Genomic DNA, 24444 nt, shown 5'->3' on the forward strand with positions numbered 1-24444 from the left:
TGAACTGTGAAGAGCTCCAGGAGGAGCATCTCTATGGTCTCTACAGGAGCCTGCGGCTGGGCAGAGGGTGCCCAGACCTGACATCAAAACACAATCTACAAAAGAAATAAATTGTGAAATTGAACTTCATCAAAATGAGAAATTTTGACTCTGTGAAAGACACCATTAAGGGAATAAAAAGCCAGGCTGTGAGAAACTAGTGACAAATCGTATGTCGGACAAAAGACTGGCGTCAGAATATGTAAAGGATGCCCAGCCCTCAACAGTAAGGAGATAAAAAGCCCAATTTAGAAATGGGCAAAAGACCTGAGCAGATGCTTCACCAAAGAAGATATACAGATGGCCAAAAAAAAAAAAAAAGAGAGAGAACATCATTAGCCATTAGATAAATGCAAATTTAAGCCCCAGTGAGATAATACTGCATATCTTTTAGATTAGCTAAATTACAAGTACTGACAATACTAACTCCCCTTGAGGACATAGAACATCTGGATCCCTCCTACGTGGCTGGTGAGGAGGTAGCAAAGCCACTGTGGGAAACAACTTCGAAGTTTCTTATGAAGTTAGATGTACATTTTCCATAGGACCCAGATTACTCTTTTCAGAGAGCTGAAAACTTATGTCCACACCCAAAAAAAAAAAACCTGTACACAAATGTATACAGCAGCTCTAGTCATAACCACCAAAAAAAAAAATGGGAAACAACCTGAATTTCCTTCACAGATGAATGGATAGACCAGCTGTGGGACATCCATATGATAGAAAACCGGTGCTCAGCACTAAGAAGGGGCAAGGTGCTGATAGGCATAGTAATCTGAATGAATCCCAAAGACATTTCTGTGGGTAGAAGAAGCCAGGCTCAGGGATTATGTGCTATATGGTTGTATTTCTATGACATTCCAGAAGAGAGAGCATGGTAATGGAGAACAGGACAGGGGTTGCCTGGGGTTACAGATGTGGAAGGAATGAAGGAGCTTTAGAGGGAACTCTTCTGTCTCTTGGCTGTGATGCTGGTTACACGAATTTACACGTGTGTGAAAATTTATAGAACTGTGCCCAAAAGAAAAGGTTACGTTTACTGTATGTTCATTTTGCGAGTAGGACTTTTAAAGGTATGTATCAACAGCATTACTTTTCCTTAGACAAATGAAATTCAGGTGAGGCTCTTTTTGCCTCTGAGGCCCGCTTTCTCCCTGGTGCTTGTCAAAGGAGGTTTGGTTAGTACGGAGCCGGGGAGCACAGCCCGCAGCCACGCAGGGCACTGTGGTACTGTGCCCGGCCACCCTTACCTCCTGTCAGTATTTGCTCACTTACCCCTGAGCAGGGTCCCTCTCCCCTTTCTCCTGATGTCCTGACCTTTTCTCTCTCCCTCAGACTGCCCATCGGTGCCCTGTCCCGAACTCATCCACAAGCCGAGACCAGATCGCCTATACTGGATTCTAGACACTGTGGCTGGCCTCACTCTTTTTGTCCCCTCTCTCACTTTACTTTCCCACATCTCCAACTGTTCTGTCAAAGCTGACAATGCACCTCTTCATTGGTTTTGTCCCCACAACCTGCCCGCCCCCCCCAGGCCACCTTGCGTCAGCCCCTTCCCTGGATGCTTCCCTGACCCCCTGGCATGGCTGCTCTCCTTCCCTTGTGAATTCCTTTGGCAGTTTGTCTAAACTTCTCACCTAACCCTTAAAACATTGCCCCTGATGTGTGACTTGCCTCTATTCCTCTAGACTCTAAGCTTCTTTCAGTTGGCTGTTTTTAGTATTTTCTCCAGTATTTTTCTGCAGTATTCTTCCCTGAACACAAACACCATCATCCCATTAGCATGCAATGCCATTTTTCTGCAGAAGATGTTTAGTTTCTAAGCTATAACCTCAAGCAGCCAGAATTTGTCACTCTTAGTTCTGTGTTCCCAGAGCACTGGTGCATGGCTCCGTAACAGATAGCTTGGTGATGGTTCTGGAGGGAGCTGGAGGAGACAGGGGACTGCACTGCTTCACAGCACGGGCACACAGGTCAGCCAGCTCCACCACTTCCTGGTCATGTGACTTCAGTGAGTCACACAACATCTCAGTGCCTCTGCTATTTCATCTGTGAACTGGGAATTAGAGCATCTATTTTCAAGGGTCATTGCAAGGATGAAAGTAATTAACAGAAGTAAAGCATTTAAAATGGTGCCCGTTACATTAGTAAGTGCCCGACAAATGTTATCAATGGAACCATTGTCCCTTGGGGACCCCAGAAAAGATCACCTGGGGCTTTTTGAGCCCTGCATTCAAAACCAAAGGGTCAGGCTTGTATAGACGTGTATTTAACACACCCACACACATGCACACGCACACACAAACACCCACACCCACACACCTCTTCCCTTCCATCCCTCCTTTCTTTCTGTCCCTCCGTCCTCTCTCTCTTCAATTCAATAAGACAAACAACCCCATTGAAGATTTGAGCAGACATTTCACAAAAGAACATATACGAAACAACATGAAGCATGTGAAGGGGTGTCCAGTGTCATTAGTCATCAGGAAATGCAAACTAAATCAGAAAACTGCAAATTAAAACTACAATGAGGAAACATCACAATGCCTGAGGTGAGAAGAGACTGACAATACCACAGGTTGGCAAGTCTGGAGGAGCACAAGCCCTTCTAGGTTGCTGGTGGACACGTAGACACAGTCCAGCCACTTGGCATAACCGCATGGCGGGATCTAATCACAGGGAACATATAGTAAGACTATGACTCAGCAATTTCACACCTATGTATTTACCCAAGAGAAATGTGTGCCCATGTCTATGTAGAGACATGGATGTCAATTCTCCGATCAGCATTATTCTCCATCCACCTGAACTGGAAACAACCCCATGGAATACTACTCAGCCGTCAAAAGGAATATTCATGTGTACGACAACACAGATGAATCTCAAAAACCTAATGCTAACTGCACATTCAAGACTATATGCTGTCTGATTCTATTTACATGAAATTCTAAAAATGGCAAAACTAATGTGACAGCAGATCACTGGTTTCCTGTGGCTGTCCTCAAGGGGAGATCAACCAGAGAGACACAGGAGAATACCTTTCAGGACGAGGGAATGGTTTGGTCTCTGAGTTTGGGTGGTGGTTACACAATTACCAAAATTCATTGAACCGTACACTTCAAATAGCTGGATTTTACTGAATGTAAATAATGACGTGAAGAAAAAATCAAAGCCAGAGGCTGATGAGGGGTCTTTCAGCTGATTGTCCCAGTGCTTTCTGCGTGGTGTCTCGGGGCCTGCCAAGACGACCTCCTTATCGGAAATAAGGTCATTCGAGGCTCATTTTCTTTCTCTTGCCTCAGAGCCACAGATCCAGCTGACAGTGACCGATTTCCAGTGGGCACCATAGTGTGTCTCAGGCGGAGGCTGACGGAAACAAGCTTGTGTTTCTGTCACTAATGATATAAGCCTTCATCGTATTCTCTGCCAGGCCATGTTGGTTGTCATTACACCCATTGAAGAAGAGAACAGAGTAATAATGAGCTGGGTGTTATCGGCTCACAAATAATTTATAATGGGCAAACTAGGACAGGAGCAGAGCTTTTTTTGGCTAAGAAGGCTCATGTCATTCTTTCAAATCTAGGCCAAAAAATTATTTATAATGCATAGACAGTCACTCGGAAAGTTAAAAGGTTCCTTTCTTCTCTCCTGTGTGTTTGAACATAATGCTTTTTGCCCTAGACTCGCAAAAGCTACCTTAGTGTGTTCCTTGGACACCTGCATTCAGTCTGTGACTCTGAGAAGACATATATGAGGGTGGTTACTTGGCTAGGAATGAGGCCTTTGTAGGAACCCTTTAAGGGTGTCAGGTCCTCCCCCAAATCCAAGAAGGTTAGGAATGAGGGAAAAGTCAGGAAAAGGAGATGGTTATGCATGGGTGGTGATCACACACTTGAGGTAGGCTTTGAAGAATTGCCTCAGGTATTATCAGGAAAGAACCCAAACCAAGATATAATCACAAAGGACAGCTTGCCAACGGGTGTGTTGAATTAAAGGCAGGTCGTGTGTCCTTAGTAGAGACAAGCAGGGTGGTTATGGCCCTATGACATCTGAGAAGAGGATATTTGCCCTGTGTCCCTATATTTTCAGGGGCTGTTTGGGGAAGCAGAATCTTTATTGACACTGATACTTGTCCGTGTGGATACCGACCCCAAAGGAGGTGCAGGCCTCTGATGGGAATTTGCTGAACTGTCACAAGCCACCAGCACCCTGTCCTGACTGTGCGTTGGCCAGTAGCCTCGTGATAAGTGATCCGCTGCCCTGGGCCTCTTGATGCCAGGCTCCAGGGTGCTGAGAGCAGCGGGTAGATCAGTTCGATGGGCCCCGCAGCTGAGGCCCCTGTCCTCCCAGTGAGCTGACTGTGGAACAAGTCCATCCTGGATGAAATGAGAAAGGTTGAGTCCACTTTCGATCACCTTCGGTTAAATTGACTGCTGATAAGGGGCTAGTCCCATGGGGTGGAGAGCCAGCCACTTGGTCTGTGGTGTGCCGTTAAAGATCAAGGCCTCTAGAGTGGTGCTGCTTCCCAGGGCAAGGGCAGGCTTCCTGCGACACATGCTCCTTGTTTGACTGTCTATAGAATGGCCCATATAGGGTGTTTTCCTGTTCCAGTTCCTGAGGACCCCAGGCTTGCTCAGAGGTTCCCTCCCCTCAAGCCAAGTGGCTCTACTTTGATCTCTCTGTAGATGTGCAGTGTAGTGTGTCGTTTTTAAAATAGACTTTATTTTTTTTTTTTTAGAGTAGGTGTAAGTTCACAGAAAAACCAAGCAGAAGGTACAGAGAGCCCCCATATATCCCCTGCCCCTGTGTACCGACAGCCTCTCCATTACCAACAGCCCCCAGTGGATACAGTGGATGAACCCACACTGACACATCACTACCCCCTAGAGCCCACACTTGACATCAGCACCCACTCTTGGTGTTGGATATTGTGTGAGTTTGGCCAAATGTAAGATGATGTGGGTCCACCATGATCATATCATACAAGGCATTTCACTGCCCTAAAAACCCTCTGTACCCCACCTATTTATCCAACCCTAGCCCACTGATCTTCTCACTGTCTCCATAGTTTTGCCTTTTCCAGAATGTCATATATTTGGAACCTGTGCAGTATGTAGTCTTTTCAGATTGGCTTCTTAAGTATTATGCATATAAGGCTCCTCTGTGTCATCTTGTCAAAGGTTCATCTGCTTAGCAGCTTGACAGCCGTACGCGCTCTCTGTCATACGTTGGCCCCAGGTTGAGCACGGTTTTGCAGTCATTTTCGTGTGGGATGTGCCTTGTCTCCCCACAGGATGATGAGCTCTGGGGCAGAGGCCAGGACATATGCCCTGTGTGGCACAGCTCTCTGCCAGACACTCAGGGCACCTGGCTTACCCTTGTAACTTGATGCTGAGGGCTGCATGCTCTGGGGTGGAGGGGACATGGTTAGAGCCTAGGAAAGGGCTTTCAGAGCAAAACCCTGTGGGCTGCAGCCGTGTACACAGCATGTCATTTGCTCTCTGAAGTTTAAAGCTCCATGAAGTCAGAGCAAGCAGCATCTGGCAACAGAGCTAATCTGTGTAAGGTTTTGCATCTGAGTCAGAACTTGCTTATTAACACTGTCTGTCTTTGTGGCCAAGAGTCTGGAAAAACATTTTTTTGTCCCCATTACCCAACTCTGAAATGTGGCGAACGTTACTTTCCCTGAAAGGGTTCTGATAAGATGATCACAACAGAACACACTCCGTTGGAAAGTACCTCCATTTCATAATAAAGCCTTTATGGAGTGGAATGTTCCAGTAACCTGTGTGTTCTGTGTTTACAGAGCTTCTCGAAACAAGTCTGAGAAGAAGCGTCGGGACCAGTTCAATGTTCTCATCAAAGAACTTAGCTCCATGCTCCCTGGCAATACGCGGAAAATGGACAAAACCACCGTGCTGGAAAAAGTCATTGGATTTTTGCAGAAACACAATGGTAAAGGTTCCGTTCATCTCCATTTTTATTTTATTCCTGCCCTTTTTTGGTGATGAGTGCATCAGGCTAGTCTTCTGCTTGGCTCTCTCTTTCCAGCAAAGCCCTATCTCATCAGCCATGGGCTTTCTCCTGCAAAGGCACTCCACCCTCTTTAATATCCCACCTCCAGCAGGTTTGGGAAAGGACACTCTCCTCCCAAATTGTTTTATTAGCCAGAGGAGAGAATCCAAAGCAGCCTCACAGGTAACACCCAGCCTAAGTGGAGTGACGTTAACCGTGGGAGTGTCTTGATTAAAAATGTCTGCAGCAAGCATTTTTCATTCAGCTCGGAAAAGAAGCAATGCCCAAGAATTCATTTTCCAAATGAATTCTTCCACCAGAGTGGACTGGTTTCTCCAACCTCCCCCCCCGCCACGGCCCCTGAACTCTTTGGCCTTCTGAGGTACGCCATGGGAAAAATACACTGAAAATCAGGAATTTATTTACTTTAAATCCATTTTTTTGATTGAGAGATAATTCATGTGCCATAAAATTCGCCATTATAAAGTTTATAATTCAACGGTTTTAAGTGTATCCAAAAGGCTGTGCCACCATTAATACTAATTTTCTCATCCCATAAAGTGGTCACTGCCCATTTCCCCTCCCTCCAAATCCTGACAATCACTCAACTACTTTCACTCCTTCTAGATTTGCCTAGTCCAGACATTTCCTACAAATGGGACCATCCAGTATGTGGTCCTTGGTTTCTGGCTTCTTTCACTTAGCATTCATATTTTAGCAAGCACTTGTGTTTTACTCCACATTATGGCCAATAATATCTATTGTATGGCTATATCACATTCTGCTTAGCCATGTATCAGTTGATGGCTTTTGGGTTGTTTCTACTCTTTAACCAGTATGAATAATGCTTCATGTACGGTTCTTTGCATGGTTATATATTTTCAGTTCTCTTGGACTTATATCTAGGATTAGAATTGCTCAGTCCAGGGTAACTCAAGTTCAACTTTTTGAGGAACTGCAAACTGGTTTCTGTAGCAGCTGGACAGTTTTATACTCCCAGAAGCCATGTATAAGGGTTTCAATTTCTCCACATCCTCACCAACACTTGTTATTGTCTGATATGTGTGTGTGTGTGTGTGTGTGTGTGTGTGTGTGGTGTTTTATTATAGCCTTCCTAAGGAGTATGAAGCAATTATCTCATTATGGTTTTGATTTGCATTTCCCTAAAGATTAATAGTGTTGAGCTTTTCATGAACTTACTGGCCATTCATATATCTTCTTTAGTGAAATGTCTATTCAAATCCTTTGTCCATGGTTTAATTGGATTATCTATCTTTTTGTTGCTGAGTTCTTCATATATTCTGGATACCAGACCCTTATCAGATATATAATTTGCAAATATTTCCCCCCAGTCTCTTTCACTTTTTTACCGACGTCCTTTGACACACAAATGTTTCCAAGTTTGAAGCCCAATTATCTTTTTTTGTTGTGCTTGGTTGTGTGTGTCTTAGGTATCTTATCTAAGAAACCATTGTCTAATCTAAGCATATGAATATTTGCATCACCTATGTTTTCTTCTAAGAGTTTTTTAGTTTTAAGCCCTAGATTAAGTATCAAGCATATAAGCTATAGGGTGAGCATTTAGGTATTTGATCCATTTTCAGTTATTTTTTTGTACAAGGCACAAGACAGGGAGTTGAAATTCATCCTTTTGCATGTTGATATTCAATTATCCCAGCATTTCTTTCTTTTTAAAAGCTTTTTAATACTTACGGAAAATATACAAATAATAACTGCACAATCGAATTACTCATCACATTGTATATTAGTAAACATAACTCGGTAAGTACAAGCTTCTCCAGTAGATGCCCCTTCCTTCCTATTACCTGTGCTTTCCCCAGAAGTAATCTCTATTTTGACTTCTAATACTAGAGTTGGGCTATTGGGACCTTATTCAGATGGAATCATAAGATTATAAACACCATGTTTATGTGGTTAATCTGTTCTTCCATTGTTGTGGCTGGTTCATTTTCATTGGTATATAGTATTCCATAACATGAAGTTACCACTTGACTCTATCCTTGAACTTAAGTCTTTCTCAAATCACCCTCTCTCCCTTTTACCTTTTTCCTTTAAACCCTTTTACCTCTTAGCACCGACCACCCTACCCTGCTGCTCACCTGTGGATGGTACAATAAATAAATAAATAAATAAATTGGAGCGGGGGTTAAGAGGGTTCAGTAGATATTAACAAGCAAGAAGAGTAGAATTCTCTATTTTTCCCCTTAACCATGACACCAAACATAATAAAGTTAGAAATGTCAGGTTATTGAGGAGATAATTATGATTCTTCTGTGCTTACAGTGATGCTTCTCTTTCATAGAACATCTTCCTAGACAAGATGATTTCATGGAAGAGGGCACAGCTAGGACATTAGAAAGTTTCATTATACTTTCTATTCTTTTATTGATTCTTTAATAATTTCATATACCTATTAAAAAGATGACAGTAATGATAAACCTCCTTTTTTTCTTCCAAAGCTGCCCAGGGGAGTGTAAAGAATATGTTAATTGCTTTTGTTAAAAGTCAGGGAAGAATAGTCAAGCTGGATTGGAACAAAGTGTTGTAGCAGTATTCGACTGCCCCAGTAATTTCATCAGAATGGTTATGTTTCCTAAATGATGATTTGGCTAAGTGAAATAGCAGGTTGGTTGGATTACTAAGATATTTTGCACAAATTACTCAAACTAGGTCAGTGCCACTGAGAAGCAGGACAGCTGTTAAATAGGACAGCTGGGATCAAGTTCATCAGTGTGACATTTATGCTGGGCTCTGTCCGCTGCAGAATTACAGAATTGTCAAATTGGGACCTGGAAAGCATCAGTCAGCAGAAATGCGGCCTCCTAACACCAGGAGTGTCCATCTCTACTTCACCTTTTTTATGAGACTAAAGCCTACTTTGCACAGCCCCCTCAAAGGCAACCCTGATCACCTGTGGATCTCACTCATCTTCTGTGATTTTACGTTCCAAAGAAAGCAGAAAATTCATCAAAGATTTTATGGAGGAATACAGCGGTTAGATCAAAATTTGGATTAAATCAAAAATAAAAACAAACAATAACTTCAATTATAATCCAAGTGGACGTGAACTCCACAAGCATCCGCAGTAGAGCAGAAAACACCATGGTCAGCATCTATTCAGGGCTCCCTGTGAGCCAGGCAGGCATTGTTCTAAGGATTCTTGTATAGGAACACATGTGAGCTTCACAGCAGCTCACCTAAGTTAATATTTCACAAGTGAGACAACCAAGGCACAGAGATGTTAGGCCACTCACCCAAGTTAGACTGCCAGCATGGTAAGGAATCTATACAAGGCAGTCTGCCTCCAGATGCCAAGTTTTTAATAGTACTCTCTCTCTTTCTATCAAATAAATAAACAAAATCTTAAAAAAAAATTTACAAACGCGAATAACATCTTCAGTAGAAGGTAGTTGCAGAAACAAGCAAGGGATAGATCATCCAGAAAAGGTTTGAGAAGAATAAATTCTGACTTTAAAAGCAACTAAGTAACATGTATTTGTCTGACACATTGTACTCCAGTATCGGGAAATGCTGAAAAATACATGACATTCTGCAGAGACACGGGAAGTCATTCACTACAAGCCTAAGGTGTGTCTGGAATTTTGAAAATGTCTTCTGCTTTGCCTTGACCATGAAGCTGTAGCTTAGGACCACGTCCCACCGTCCCAGTCTTTGTTCCCATTGCCTTGATAGGTGGCGACTATAGCTCCTTCTCCTCAAGCCTCATTAAAAGGATGTGAAAACATCAAGAGACGCCTTTACACGCATTACATCCAAAGTTCTAGTCCTTGGAAATCAGGATAACCTATTTCCTTATCCTGGCTTCTTTAACTAAACAACACATAGGTTTATACAAAATTACATAGAAATAAGTGTGCTTTGTTTGTGCATTCTAATTCCAAGATACCTTTGACATAACCATTTATTTATGGTTTTGTTTTGTTTTGTTTTGTTTTTTTTAGAAGTCTCAGCGCAAACGGAAATCTGTGATATTCAGCAGGACTGGAAACCTTCATTCCTCAGTAATGAAGAATTCACCCAGCTGATGTTGGAGGTGAAATGCGCTTTCCAATTAGCTTAATTAGTGGTCGCAAATCAAAATGTAGCCGCTTGTTCCAGATAAGACCCGTCCCTGAAGCAAACGACTGTTCTTGACCCTGGATAGAGGTCTTGAAACAGATACTCCTTAAAGCCCTGCATGCTATTGCTTGTTTTTTGGCTACTGAGTTTGGCAGTATAAGCAAGAATCCCAAAACTGGATGTGAGTGTGTGCAGGGTGAACCTGCTCATGGTCTCCCAACCAGAGGACACCCAGTGGGGGACCAGGGAGGGACAAATGTGCAGGTAGGTAGGAGGGGAAAGAGGGAGGAAAAAGCCCATCTCTGCACTGTCTTTGTGGCTCAGTCACCTCTTTAGAATGCAATGATCATATGTTTCCCTTAGTAGAACACATTTTGAAAACAAAAATCTTCTTTTAAAGTTGGGCTTTTAACTTGAGCTCGCATTACATCAACACAGCATGTGGGTGTCTACCATAAGTGACCCTGGGCCTTCCCACCCGGCACACGCCCTTTCTGGGCTGAGGAAGATGCTCACATTTCTTCCTCCAGAAAGTTAGGTGCCCACACCCATCTACAGGGATGTATTTGTGGAAATCCGGCCGAGCTGAGCCGGTGGACTTCTTCAGTGTCCTGTGTTTACATTTGGCTGAAACCCCTCTGCGGAGATGAGGATGAGGCTCTCTGTGGCGGGGTGCTCTGAGGTCTCAGCGGGGGATTAGGCTGGGAGTGCATGGACATGACAGTGGAGGGAGAGAAGACTCCAGACGTGGCATGTCTGGGCCCTTGAAGAGGAAACCGAGACAAATGAGCTCAGCGAAAGGAAGTTAGATGCTGGCTATATGTCAGCGGTTCCTGGCAGAGTTTTTGGAAAGTGGCTTCTTTCTTTATCTCATCTTAGGTGCGTGTATAAGACTGATGTAAACTTTAATTTACATAGATTAACTATGCAGAAAACAGAAAGTACTGGAGTAAGAAAATGCCAGAATGAAGATGTCCAAATATTATGAAATATAAGCGCATTAATGAACATTTGCATAAAATGAAAGATACTTAAATCTACATGGGAACTATATTTAAAGAAAATACAGAACTTTCTCCAGAAGCAATGCATTTTAAGTATGTTAAATTTAGAGCAGCTTGTGAAATATAATGTTGAATTAATGCATCATTATGCTACTTTACATAAACCGTTTTATCTTTTAATTCTTAGGGACAGTAGTTAAAACGCATAACCCTATAGAACCCAGCCTCTTTTTAAGAGCCTGTAGCACATCCTTCCTTTTTCTTCCCCCCACCGAGTTTCAAGATATCAAAAGTGTCTGAGGAAACAAGACTTTTAAAAAGTTAAAAATGGATACATATTTGGGCTGAAAGGCAGGACTGAGATTTAGGAGACTAGAATTTCTAGAAAAGTAAGGTTTTAGATTGGTATGTATATTCCTTCTGCACGTTCCCTGGCTCCCAGTATAGACTCCTTGAAGCGAATCTGAAGGAATCATGCCCAATGAGTGAATTAAGTCTGAAGTTAATCTTTCTGGGATTAGCCTTCTGGGCAAATTGCTGCTTTGAGGAGCCTGGGAAACCCATCCAGTACTACTTCAGATTAATCTCTGTTTCAAGCTTCTGTTCTGACCTGTTGCTCTTCAAGAGACACAGACCTGGTCCTGAGTAACAGTACTTCTAGTATCTTCTGGATGGCCTGGGCCCCACGGGGCCCCCACAGGATGAGATTGTCACCATTTGCCACTAGGCAAATGCTTACTCGTGTGTGTGTGTGTGTGTGTGTGTGTGTCCCTTTCCAGCCACACAACCTCTCCTTTTCCAGAGCCATTTCAGGGACTGTGAGGAATTCAGATGCCATGTCTTGGTAACCATGAGGCTCCCGTTTTAAAGCAGGACAGAACCCATCAGCCCCCAAGGTGCTGAGCCACCGGTGCCCTCTTGATATGACTTCCTCCTCCTTCCCTCTTCTCTTGGAAAGCCCCCCAGCCCAGACTCTGGGAGGATACACACATGGTCATGGGGTTTGAAAGAAAAAAGTGCCTTGGTGCAGACCAGCCAGGCAGGTACCACGTTAGCGGATAGAGAAGATGGCTACAAGCTCCCGAACACGTTGACTCAGACAAAGGGGCAGCTCTTGCTGGCTGGCCACTAACCGGGTTTGTAGCATTTCTTCTGAATTGTATTCAGAAGAAAAGCTACAGCCATTTTTTCTCTTAGCCCAGAGGTTGTCCCTGGACAACCAATCAGGAATGATGGGTTGAGCTGAGGTTTGTTCCTGACCTGAGGAAGTGGTTGAATCAGGAATTAGCAGAATTGGCAGAAAGATGTGTTTTTGTTTCCTTCTGGTGTGTGGCAGGTATAAAACTGGGGCCATGGTGGCATTTTTGGCATTCCTGAAGCTGCTGTTGCCATCACTTTCACTTTGAGACTTTGCAATGAGTCTGCTGAGTCCCTCAGATGGGGCTGATGGGATCCTCTAGAACCCTGGCAAGTGTGCTCCAAGTAGTGACTTAGCACCCCTCTTGTGCTTTTCATGGGAGACCCCAATTATCTGATGAAAGTTACCTCCCATCTATAAATACCTTCAGTTTTTTAACACCCTCATGCTTTATAAGCCCAAGAGGGGCTTGGGCCCACTGCACAAGAAGATCATTTGAACTGCTTCTCTTTTCCCAATATACTGCCCTGCATTTTCAAAAAAAGGTCCAGCCAACATCCTCGAGAGTGCCCCCATCTCTTAAAGTTCACCTCCAGGAGTGCCACAAATAGAACTAAAAAACCATTAGGAAAAGAAACAAAAGGAACCAAGATGTACCTCTGGGTTCACCGTGATCCGTAAATCTTATTGGGGGATTTCTTAACCTTGACCCTATCGACACCTCGGACCTCATCATTCTTTGTTATTGGGGTGTCCTGTGCATTGTGGGACTTTCCAAAGCATCCTTGGCCTCTACTCACTGGATGCCAACAGCACCCACCCCAGTAGTGACCACCAAAAACGTCTGCTGTCATCCCTAGATGTCTCCCAACAGAGGTGGGTAGGAGAGGGGGCAAAACTGTCCCAGTTGAAAATTACTGACAGAACCCAAAAGGATGAGGTCCACTTAAGAAACACGCTTTAATATATTTTTCAGTCTTAAATCCTGCAATATGTAAGTGTAAAATAATAAATGACCCTAGTGTTCGTTTTCCTGGTGAAGAGAGCTTTCTCCCGTTTTGGCACGGTGCCTTTCTTGTGCGGTTAGTGGACCATTTCCGCTTCCTGTTGCAGTGCACCTAGTTGCACCCTCCAAACTGAACGAATCAGTGCCCTTTTGGCCTGGCAGACTTCCAGTAACACCCTGGGAGGAACTAGCTGAGTGCATACAAAATGTTTCCAGAACTTTCTGAGCACATATTTCGGTGTGACTTTTTTTTCTCTTAAAGTGGAAAAATTCTCATATTTGAGGATGATCCTATTTCAAAGATATAGTCGGTACAAAGTGATAGGTTTACAGTAACTGTCCACCTGAGCATATTACTCCTTCAGAGACTCATTTTCCGGTGAGATGGGCTTGTTTTAATCTTTTCCTTCTATTCTGTGCCCCTGTATAGCCCGTTGCCAGGATGACCCCATTCAGTGCTAAATGACACAGTCTGAATTTTTTATTTTAATTTTAATTTTTAAGGATTTTTAAAATTATTTTTATTAACATATAATGTATTATTTGCCCCAGGGGTACATCAGTCTTACACACTTCACAGCACTCACCGTAGCATATACCCTCCCCAGTGTCCATAACACAGCCACCATGTCCCTCCCTCTCCAGCCCCCAGGAACCCTGTTTGTTTCCTGATATTAAGAGTCTCTTGTGATTTGTCTTCCTCCCCAGTCCCATCGTGTTTTATTTTTCCCTCCCTTCCCCCTAGAACCCCCATCCTGCCTCTCAAATTCCTCATATCAGAGAGATCATATGATAATTCTCTTTCTCTGATTACACAGTCTGAATTTTTGAAATCTACTCTCAGATGTGTCTTATGAAAGCGTCATGAGCGTCCAATAAGGAATCTAAAAACAAAACAGCGAAAGTGTCCATGAGGAAACATTCACAGTCTACCTCCTTTTCTATCAGAAGCACCTAGAGCAGTGAGCTCACATACAGCAGATACTCAGGAAGGAATGTGAATGTTCCATTGGGAGGCATTCCTCCCGTGGCAGTGAATGTAGGCAGATGTCAACCCTAACCGACGGTTGTTAATGTACCTGCTAGGTCCAATATCTTCTGGTAAATTGAACTCAAAGCACTATTGGGGGTCAGGGGCTAAGAACCATTGAATATCACTGACATCTTTTTAATGGTAAATGTGAGGTTTCTGATTCAGCCCAATAGGATGCTTATCATTAAATTACCTACGTAATTTCCATGGCTAAATCGAGTTTAAGGATTCCAAGAGGTCCAATTTTCCAGGGAGCCCTTTAGTGCTTTTGCAAGCCCTTTGCCTGGGCTAGATGGACTCTGCATATGAAACCATCCTGTGTGCAAGGCTGAGAAGGGTAGTGAGGTTATTCATGGAAATATTCTAAGAACTCCAAAACAAAGTCAATGTCATAACAGGGGATCCTTTGCTTCGGTGACATTCTGCTCCACAAAGGCATCACTAAGGAATCTTCCACTGTTGGATTCTCTGCAGGCACTGGATGGCTTCATCATCGCAGTGACAACGGATGGTAGCATCCTCTATGTTTCTGACAGTATCACGCCTCTCCTTGGGCATTTACCGGTAAGTTTCTGCTCTGCTGGCCTTTGCCAGTCCACATTATTATCTTCCCTTGAGAACCATTCAGGTCTCAAATAGGAGGTGATGGAGTCAGAGGGGGGCGTGTGTGTAACAAGGGTTAAGGAGTGTCCTCAACAAGGCCGAGGCCAGAGTCCCCAGGGGAGCCTTCTACAGGAAGGGCAGATTCAGAAATATGCTGTTCTAGAACATACAAGGCACCAGGATCTCGAGGTGGCAAGACCCAGCAGGGGGATGTGGGTGCAGGTCCTCACCCTCTGTGCCCCAGAAACCATGCAGGAGCTGAGCTGCTGAGAGAGTCCGGGCACAGTTAGCAGATCTTAGAGCCTGGCCAGAGGCTGATGTATGTCCTACAAAGGGAAAAGCTGACCTCCCGGGTCAACCAAGAGCTGGTGGAGGAATGCATAGCAGATGACTGGAGATGGGACATGGTTTGGGGACCCCTGGGACATGTCTGAGATGGAAAGTAGGTGGTGGCTCTTAATGGTAATAAAGGATCCATGACAGGGGTGATGGGGGCAGTGGGAAGAGAGTTGAAATATTCCGGGAAGATGCGGTTGGACCAGGGAAGTCTTGGGGAATGAGTAAGGTGTGGACAGCAGGACAAGCTCTGCCATCCCAGGGACTCCAGATGGAGGCTCAGAGGCAGGCTGGGTGCTGCTTGACAAAGGCCTTCTTAGATGTTCCCCCTCCCCTTCTTCCTCCCTCTATCCCTACATGCTTCCCTCTGTGCCTCTTGTCCTCCCTCCTCTCCTCCTCTTCAGGTAAGCCTGCCTGGCACCCTCATAATCCCTAGTCGGAAGGACCTGACTCACCAAGCAGCACCTGGCTGCTGGAGGTTCCCCCTCTGGGAACCCCTCAAGGGCATTTGGCCTGCCTTCCATTTCCTGCTACCCCGTTATTTATTCCTACAGACTATGGCTTTGAATGAGAGCTCTCCCAGGAGCATCGTGGTGGGGATAAAATCTCTCTTCTCTCTCCTTCCCACAAGTCCTGCCAAACCTCGTAACCCCACTGCTCCCCACTCCCAGCGCATCGGCGGTGGAGTAAGATGTGATAAGGAGGTTTACCGCTTCCCCTGGTTCCTGTACAAAGGCAATCTCGGAAATCACTGGAGGACCACGGCCCTTAGCTGTACCTGCTGGGGGGCAGCTCGCCTTCCTCGGGGTGAGGAGCCCAGCTTTGCTATTGGCCCAACATGCCATCTTGTGCTGGGTTACACTTTTCCTCGGAAGCTACTCCCCATCACATCGTTTCCTCCACATTCTTCCTTTGCTGGTCACTGTGTGGTGTAGCCCAAAAAAGCAGTTTTTACCTTGCTAGGCAGATGCCTTCGCATTACCCCCACTGTCTCTGTAACTTTTGTGTTTCAGCCCAACCCCCTGCACCATCTCCAAGGTACATTAGGGTTGGGGCTTTCTCTCTCCTCCTGATGGCCATCAGAGAGACTGATTCTCGCTTGACCCCGAGGAGGCACGAGTTCAGGTTCGTCTTGGTTTTATCTAAGGCCAGAAGAGTGATAAGCTCTGCTCATCCAATCAGCCTGGCTTCCTCAGACTGACCTGAGGTGGCTGAGGAAAGAAGCAGCAATGGGGTGCTTCTTGGGAGGGGTTTGTGTTTTGTCTTGAATGGACAGGATTGGGCCATGATAGAGGCTGATTGAAAGCAATGACACGGAGCCTCCTTAATGACCCAGGAATGAGGTTCAAGAGCCCAGAGCTGTTTGAGGAAACAGGATTTGCACTGTTCTGCTTTATGCTCTTGTAATTATCTGATGACCCAGTTGCTATATGTGGCAGAGGGGACTTAGAAAGTGAGTCGGGAATTCTAATTTGAAATTACAGAGCAATTTAGGACCACCTTTATGAATTATTTTCTAACTCTGGAAGGAGCAGAAATGATCCCATGTCTAGCTTATGAATGTTAGACCCATAATGAATCATGAGTGTCTATATATAGACCCACATGCAGACACACATAGAGTTAGCCCTTAAACTCTCCAGTGGAGGTGAGCCTAGGATGGACAATTTAACTTCTATTTACTTCTAACTCTAATTTTCTGGTTTTTACCAAGAGCACTGCCTGCTTTTCCTTTTTTGCTTAGCATTCACTTGCATCTTTGCTCTCAAGCAAGGACAAGAGCGATTAAGGATGGAAACTTACCTGGTGCCAATCCGTAACTGGCTGTCTGAGCAGAGGAGACCTCTGGGAGGAATGCCTCTATCACCCCTACTTTACAAAGGAGGAGATCCCAGGGGGCCAAGTGAGTGAGGGCAGAGCAGGGCTGAAACCAGGAGCAACTGCCCTCAGAGCCCAAGCTCCTTACCACTCTACTCTGGTGTCTTCCTAAAGCCAAGAATTTGGGTTTCTATGGGAGAATTCTGCTTTTGTTTTAATTCACTTCAATTTGGACTTACTTATTACTCAGCAGGAGCACAGGACTTGTCCATGGATGACACAGCCATTGAAAAGTCCCATGTGAGTCACTCACAATGTAACAAGCACCATTAAGAGTCCCTTACCTGAATTCATGGGTGTAAAGCACTTGGAATAGTACCTGGCATAGACCTAGAGCTACATCACATTTGCTGTGGAGAATTACAATGCTTAGGAAGAAAGGATGGGGAAGGAAGGCACGTCCAACAGAGGTACAGTGTGGGCAGGGCAGGAGGCCATGGGCCCCAGCAGCCATGCCCCTTGTTGGTATCAGAGGCTGGCATGCCAAGGGTTGGGTCCCACTGCCCCTTGTAGGGCCTGGGGTTGGAGGCCCGTCGGTGACTAGGAAGGTTGAGGGATAAAAAGCAGCAAGAATTCCTTTCTTCTTTTGAGACCATTAGGCTACTGTCTCTCTGTCTCCTTCCTACTACTAGAAACTCAGACATGGCAAAAGCTCACATGATAGATTTTTGTATAGCAATTTTCTGATGCAATATTCTAGAGCTTTCTTTCCCAATTTGATAGAAAAAAGAAAGCGGCTCAAAGCAGGAAATGGGGGCGCCTGGGTGGCTCAGTGGGTTGGGTCGCTGCCTTTGGCTCAGGTCATGATCTCAGGGTCCTGGGATCGAGTCCCACATCGGGCTCTCTGCTCAGCAGGGAGCCTGCTTCCTCCTCTCTCTCTCTCTGCCTGCCTCTCTGCCTACTTGTGATGTCTCTCTGTCAAATAAATAAATAAATAATCTTAAAAAAAAAAGGCAGGAAATGGTTTTAAGACAAAGTCAAAACTTTCCAACTTTTTTGGTGTCTAGAATTAACACAAGCAGTCAAAGAAGCAATGTGGGCATCGTCGATGAGCATGTGGATGGGGGACCAAGGGCTAAAGAGAGCTTCTGGGATGAAAACTTTCCAGGAAAGATATAACATGCCTCTGATGGAATTAGGAAAGAATATGGCTGAGGCAGACCCAAATGAGACCCAAAGTAGGCATAAACTCTATTTCCTATTGGGACTTTTGTTTGTTTCTGAAGAACCTAATTTCCCTGTTTTTATTTGTTAATGATTGCCATGTTTGCTTAATGAGCTGGATCATGCTGTCTGTACATAAGGCAGAGGTCCTGTCTCCAGGCCTGAACATAGACCCGAGGTGCCTAAGTGTCTGTTGAGTGAGGGGCTGAGCCCTTAAATGGGGCTGCTACTTTGGGAGCAATTGCAAACAGCTCAGCAGGAGAGGGAATTGCCTCCAAAGTAGGAAATGTGGGCATGGACAGCACCACGTCCCTGAAGGAAAATAATCTAAGGCACAAGTGATTATAAATGTCTAGAAATCTACAAACCAAAAACTACTTCCATGGAATGCTGGTTCTCCCAGTGAAAGCTCCAGCAAGCAGTACAAGATGAAAGTAGGATAAAGGGCCAGTTCCCATGGTCAGGGTCACAGCAAGGAGAGGAGGTCGCAGAAAGGAAAGACAGAACCCATGGCTGACTTTACCACACAACACAGCAGCAAGTCCATGAAACACCTCCCAGGAGATGTCGCTCTGCCCTTCCTTCCCCACCCTGTCCTCCCCTGCAGGAGAACACACCTAGTCCCCGGCATCTGGTCAGAGATGGCTCTGGGCAGGGCCCAAGCTGTGGGTAGCTCTGTCTAGGAAGGCTGTAGCAGGTGTGGCTGCATGCAGCTCGGAGCTGGTCACAGGTTAAAGGAGTCCAGGTCACCTTTCATTTTATTTTGTTTTATTTTATTTACTTATTTGAGAGAGAGAGAGAGAGCACAAGCATGGGGAGCAGCAGGCAGAGGGAGAAGCAGATCCCTGCGGAGCAGAGAGCCCAGCGTGGGCTCCATCCTAGGATCCTGGGATCATGACCTGAGCTGAAGGCAGGTGCTTAACTGACTGAGCCACCTAGGGGCCCCAGTTTTCTCTATTTTAATATGCTTTTGATTTTTATAAAGCATGCTTACAAAAGTATGCATGAAACATTCCTTCAGTGTTTAAACTCATGATAGAGTGAGTGCAAACATACAGGTGGGTATGTCTGGAACCACAGAACCTCCCATCTGTTCTTCTCCCATCCCACCTCCCAGCCAGAGATGACCATTTTCCTGGCTTTTATGATCTTTGCTTCCTTGATTTTCTTTGTAGTTCTACTCACTTTTGATTTGTCACGCAACACGATGATTTAGTATTGTCTTCTGGCTAACTTTAGGAAAATAGAGTCCTGGGAAATGGACTCCTGTTGCTCAACATTGTCTGTGAGACCCATCCATCTCAGACTCTTCGTGGTGGCGGTCATGGGTTTATGTCATTGCTGCCTGGTTCTCCCCTGGAGGAATGTGCTAGCGTTTCTGCATTGGTTCCAGGTTGGAACTCCTGGAAGGTGCCTTTGTGAACAGGCTGCTTGTGTTTCCCAATGAACATTTGCAAGCATGTCATGGAGAACTTAGCGTAGAATGGCTGGATTGGATAGTGGGTGCAACTTCACGGGTACCCGGTGACACCACGTTGTTAATGATGGTTGCACCATCTCCACCGGCAGTCTCGAGAGTTCTAGGTGCCCCATATCACAGCATGTGGATTGGCTGGCTTCTTAGCATTTGTCAGTCTTGTGCATGGAGTTTTAACTTGTTTTCCTCCCAATTACTAAGGAGATTGGGCATCTTTGCTTGCATATGCTTGTTAGCTATTTGGATTCCCTCCTTTGTGAACACAGTGCTTGTTCGGGGGTTTTGCCATTCTTCTACCAGACCGTCTGGTTTGTTCCTTGTAATTTGGAGGCATTCTTTCCATGTTCTCGACACTAGTCCTCTGCGGGGTACTGTTTCGATCTCCTCCTGCTTGCTCTCTCTTAGGAGGTCTGGCTGGACACAGGTGCTTGACCACAGTTTATTAGTTTCCTGAGCTCACAACCTGGAGACCAGGATGCAGGGCCACATGGGACCACACCCTGGAGCAGCGACCCAGCAGGGACCGTGAGAAGCAGGCTTCATAGTAACAGAGGTTGGGGTGCCCTCTGGTCCCTACAGGGGTGAGACCAGTTTATTTGAATAATTCGGCAGACTGGCAGGGAACTAAACCCACTACTCAGAGATGAGCAGGAACCGTGCTCAACAAAGAGCATTGTTTAGCTAGGGGGCCTTCCCATAGGGGCAGAGTATGAAGGAAAACTTTCAGTCGGGCCCATCGAGGGCCTCCCAGTTTTGCTAGGTGACAAGGTAGCGTTTAACACTGAGCCTTCATTTTAGGACTTACACCATGGCTTATGTGTTACAAATATATTCTCTCCTCTTGTGGCTCCCCTCGCCCTATTTAGGTTCTTTTCATGAAGAGATTTTTTTATAGTTGGTACCTTTTATATCCTAATTAATTCTTCACTACTCTAGGGTCAAAGCCACTCCCTGTACAAGCTTCTAAATGCATTACCGTTGGGCCATCAGTTTGATTCTGAATCTAAAGTGCACCAAAACCTATTAGATGTGTCTCCAACTTCCTGGCCCTTTAGGGAGACTGAGGTGCTGACTGCTTCAGGGAGCCCATTCCTGCCTCTTCTCAGTGTGAGGCTTCTCCATGATGTCTCACGATTGCCCCTTCTCCAAGACTTCTCACTGTGGCCAACACATCTCCAGCCAGAACTGCCAGGGTCTGTTTGGGTCCTTGCTGGACAGAGCGTCCCCCGGCTCCCTTCCAACTGAGCTGGCCGGCTTCTGTGAGCTCCGTGGATGGGCTCACTGAGCTCTGCTGGGTGCCACCAAACGGGTGCTGCTGGTTCCTGGGGTGAGAAGACAATGCCTTGCTGTGTCCCGAAGCACTTCTAGATCACCCTCAGGCTCCCAAGGGGCACAAGAAGAAACTTGGGAGAGGGTGTGATTTGGAATAAGGACAGGCATTCGTGGTAAAAGTAGTCTTGGCAAAAATTCTTGAGAAAGCAACCAAGGACCTTCAGTAAGTTGGGTAGAAAACCTTCTGTCTCCAACAGGTAAATGATAGTCCCGACACTGTGATTCAGCGGGCAAGATGGCTGCGGATGGCGCGCGCCCTCCCTTGTCTCCGTAATTGCTGTCATTTTAATAAACAGAGCTCAGCTCATTCAAGGGACAGTTCAATTGCGGATAGAATTTGTTCTGTGGTAAGCATGAGGGTTTAAATTTTCTAACTATCAGTGTTTGTGCTGCTTGTTGGCACGGGGAAATGGCATAATAGTAATATAATAGTGAATACATAGCGAGAGCTGGCTATTTGCCAGGCATGGCTCTGAGCCCTTTCTGGGTGTTAGCTCATAATCCCCACCATCCTTCCCATCAGCCTCCATCCGGAGTTCATCTTTATTCTGTGGGGAACCTGCAGCCCCAGCTGCCCCCACAGCCCTGTGACCCGCCAGCCACCTTCCACAGAAGCAGCTCAGTCAGGCAGCCCCAGAGTCCTGTTCTCTGTCATACTCAGGACAAGGGAAGGGGGCTTCCACCTGGCTCTCCAAGAAAAGGCTACGGAGTGACTTAGTCATCATTTTCTTGTATCTGCAGTGTCTTTAAGAAGAAAGACTGCTGTCGTCTGTGAGCATTAGTCATCATCTAAAAAACTAAAGGGAATGAGCTTAAAATAAAATCAAGAACATCAGAAGGAACTCGGAGAGAGCCAGAGGGAGAAAATGATAGCACAGGCTCGTGAGGGGTTTGTAGAGACTTTGCCTACGGAGATCAAGCCCGGGCACTGTCAAGCTGGGCGTCCCTCCTTTTCCTCCTGTCCTTTATCGGCCACCAAATGGTGTGCTCCTTCCTCACAGCCCCTGGACAGCTGGCTGCAAGAGTAGAGGGGCTCACCTGCTCCGTTGGGTTTCTTCCAGTGCCCAAGGCAGTGGCTGGCACACAGGTGCCCTGAGTCAGCGTTGGGTGGATTCTGTTGTCGAGTGACCTGTTTGCATGCTCTCTCCTATGCATCATGTCTCCCCTTCCCTGTGCCTGTTCAGACTGACCTTCTTTAGCCTGATGTCCTGTGCTCTGTCCTTCTTCAGGCCAGAGAGCACAGGTATGGTCCTGCCCTCCCCTTCTCTTGCCCCCTCAGTGGGTCCCATCACCCCCACCCCAGGCGCTCAGGACAAGGTACTCACTCCTCTGCAGCCTTCTTGGTTCTGGCCTCACTTCTCTTTGCAGTATCTGCCTCCACCACTCTCCTCCCTCCCCTCTGATACTTCTGTATGCACTGTGCCCTCTGCCTGGAATGCCCTGGCTGCCCCACAGACACCATCTTTTTCTTTTTCTTTTCTTTTCTTTTTTTTTTTTTTTTTTAAGATTTTATGTATTTATTTGACAGAAAGAGATACAGCAAGAGAGGGAGCACAAGCACAGGTAGTGGAAGAGGGAGAAGCAGGCCTCCCGCTGAGCAGGGAGCCCGATGCAGGGCTCAATCCTAGGACCCTGGGATCATGACCCAAGTCAAAGGCAGACGCTTAACAACTGAGCCACCCAGGCTCAGCTGCACCCCGGACAGACACCATCTTGTCCCTCGGCTCCTGCTCAGGGATTCCTTCCTGTGGAAGTCATTTCCTGGGAGCCTCTTTGTCCTTATGTCTGGACCCTCTACACCACGCTCCATATTCTTGGGGTGCCTTATTTTTACTCCTGTTGTCATGCTTGCCCGCTTCCACTTCTTTCAGCTAGTCAGTGCATTTTTTTTTAATTTTTTTTTCCAATTTATTTATTTTCAGAAAAACAGTATTCATTATTTTTTCACCACACCCAGTGCTCCATGCAAGCTGTGCCCTCCACAATACCCACCACCTGGTACCCCAACCTCCCACCCCCCCGCCACTTCAAACCCCTCAGATTGTTTTTCAGAGTCCATAGTCTCTCATGGTTCATCTCCCCTTCCAATTTACCCAAAAGCACATACCCTCCCCAATGTCCATAACCCTACCCCCTTCTCCCAACCCCCCTCCCCCCAGCAACCCACAGTTTGTTTCGTGAGATTAAGAGTCACTTATGGTTTCTCTCCCTCCCTATTCCATCTTGTTTCATGGATTCTTCTCCTACCCACTTAAGCCCCCATGTTGCATCACCACTTCCTCATATCAGGGAGATCATATGATAGTTGTCTTTCTCCGCTTGACTTATTTCGCTAAGCATGATACGCTCTAGTTCCATCCATGTTGTCGCAAATGGCAAGATTTCGTTTCTTTTGATGGCTGCATAGTATTCCATTGTGTATATATACCACATCTTCTTGATCCATTCATCTGTTGATGGACATCTAGGTTCTTTCCATAGTTTGGCTATTGTGGACATTGCTGCTATAAACATTCGGGTGCACGTGCCCCTTTGGATCACTACGTCTGTATCTTTAGGGTAAATTCCCAGTAGTGCAATTGCTGGGTCATAGGGCAGTTCTATTTTCAACATTTTGAGGAACCTCCATGCTGTTTTCCAGAATGGTTGCACCAGCTTGCATTCCCACCAACAGTGTAGGAGGGTTCCCCTTTCTCCGCATCCTCGCCAGCATCTGTCATTTCCTGACTTGTTGATTTTAGCCATTCTGACTGGTGTGAGGTGATATCTCATTGTGGTTTTGATTTGTATTTCCCTGATGCCGAGTGATATGGAGCACTTTTTCATGTGTCTGTTGGCCATCTGGATGTCTTCTTTGCAGAAACGTCTGTTCATGTCCTCTGCCCATTTCTTGATTGGATTATTTGTTCTTTGGGTGTTGAGTTTGTTAAGTTCTTTATAGATTTTGTACAAAGTACCATCCATCTTTTTCAAAGAAATGGAACAAATAATTTTAAAATTTATATGGAACCAGAAAAGACCCCGAATAGCCAAAGGGACATTGAAAAACAAAGCCAAAGTTGGTGGCATCACAACTCCGGACCCCAAGCTCCATTACAAAGCTGTCATCACCAAGACAGCATGGCACCGGCACAAAAACAGACACATAGACCAATGGAACAGAATAGAGAGCCCAGAAACAGACCCCCAACTCTATGGTCAACCAATCCTCGACAAAGCAGGAAAGAATGTCCAATGGAAAAAAGACAGCCCCCTCAATAAATGGTGTTGGGAAAATTGGACAGCCACGCGCAGAAAAATGAAATTGGACCATTTCCT

The 24444-nt window shown here is 45.6% G+C and overlaps 1 protein-coding gene across 1 annotated transcript in view; it reads left to right on the plus strand.

Moving 5' to 3' along the window:
- Nucleotides 1-24444, plus strand: part of NPAS2 (neuronal PAS domain protein 2) — a 165398-nt gene that overhangs the window by 89648 nt on the left and 51306 nt on the right. Inside the window, exons 5-7 of the mRNA XM_044262218.1 lie at nucleotides 5846-5994; nucleotides 10038-10129; nucleotides 14811-14900. Of these exons, the coding sequence (XP_044118153.1) occupies nucleotides 5846-5994; nucleotides 10038-10129; nucleotides 14811-14900 (331 nt within the window). The remainder of the gene's footprint in view (nucleotides 1-5845; nucleotides 5995-10037; nucleotides 10130-14810; nucleotides 14901-24444) is intronic.

This window comes from Neovison vison, chromosome 8, assembly GCF_020171115.1.
Source record: "Neovison vison isolate M4711 chromosome 8, ASM_NN_V1, whole genome shotgun sequence".
Classification (NCBI taxonomy): Eukaryota; Metazoa; Chordata; class Mammalia; order Carnivora; family Mustelidae; genus Neogale; species Neogale vison.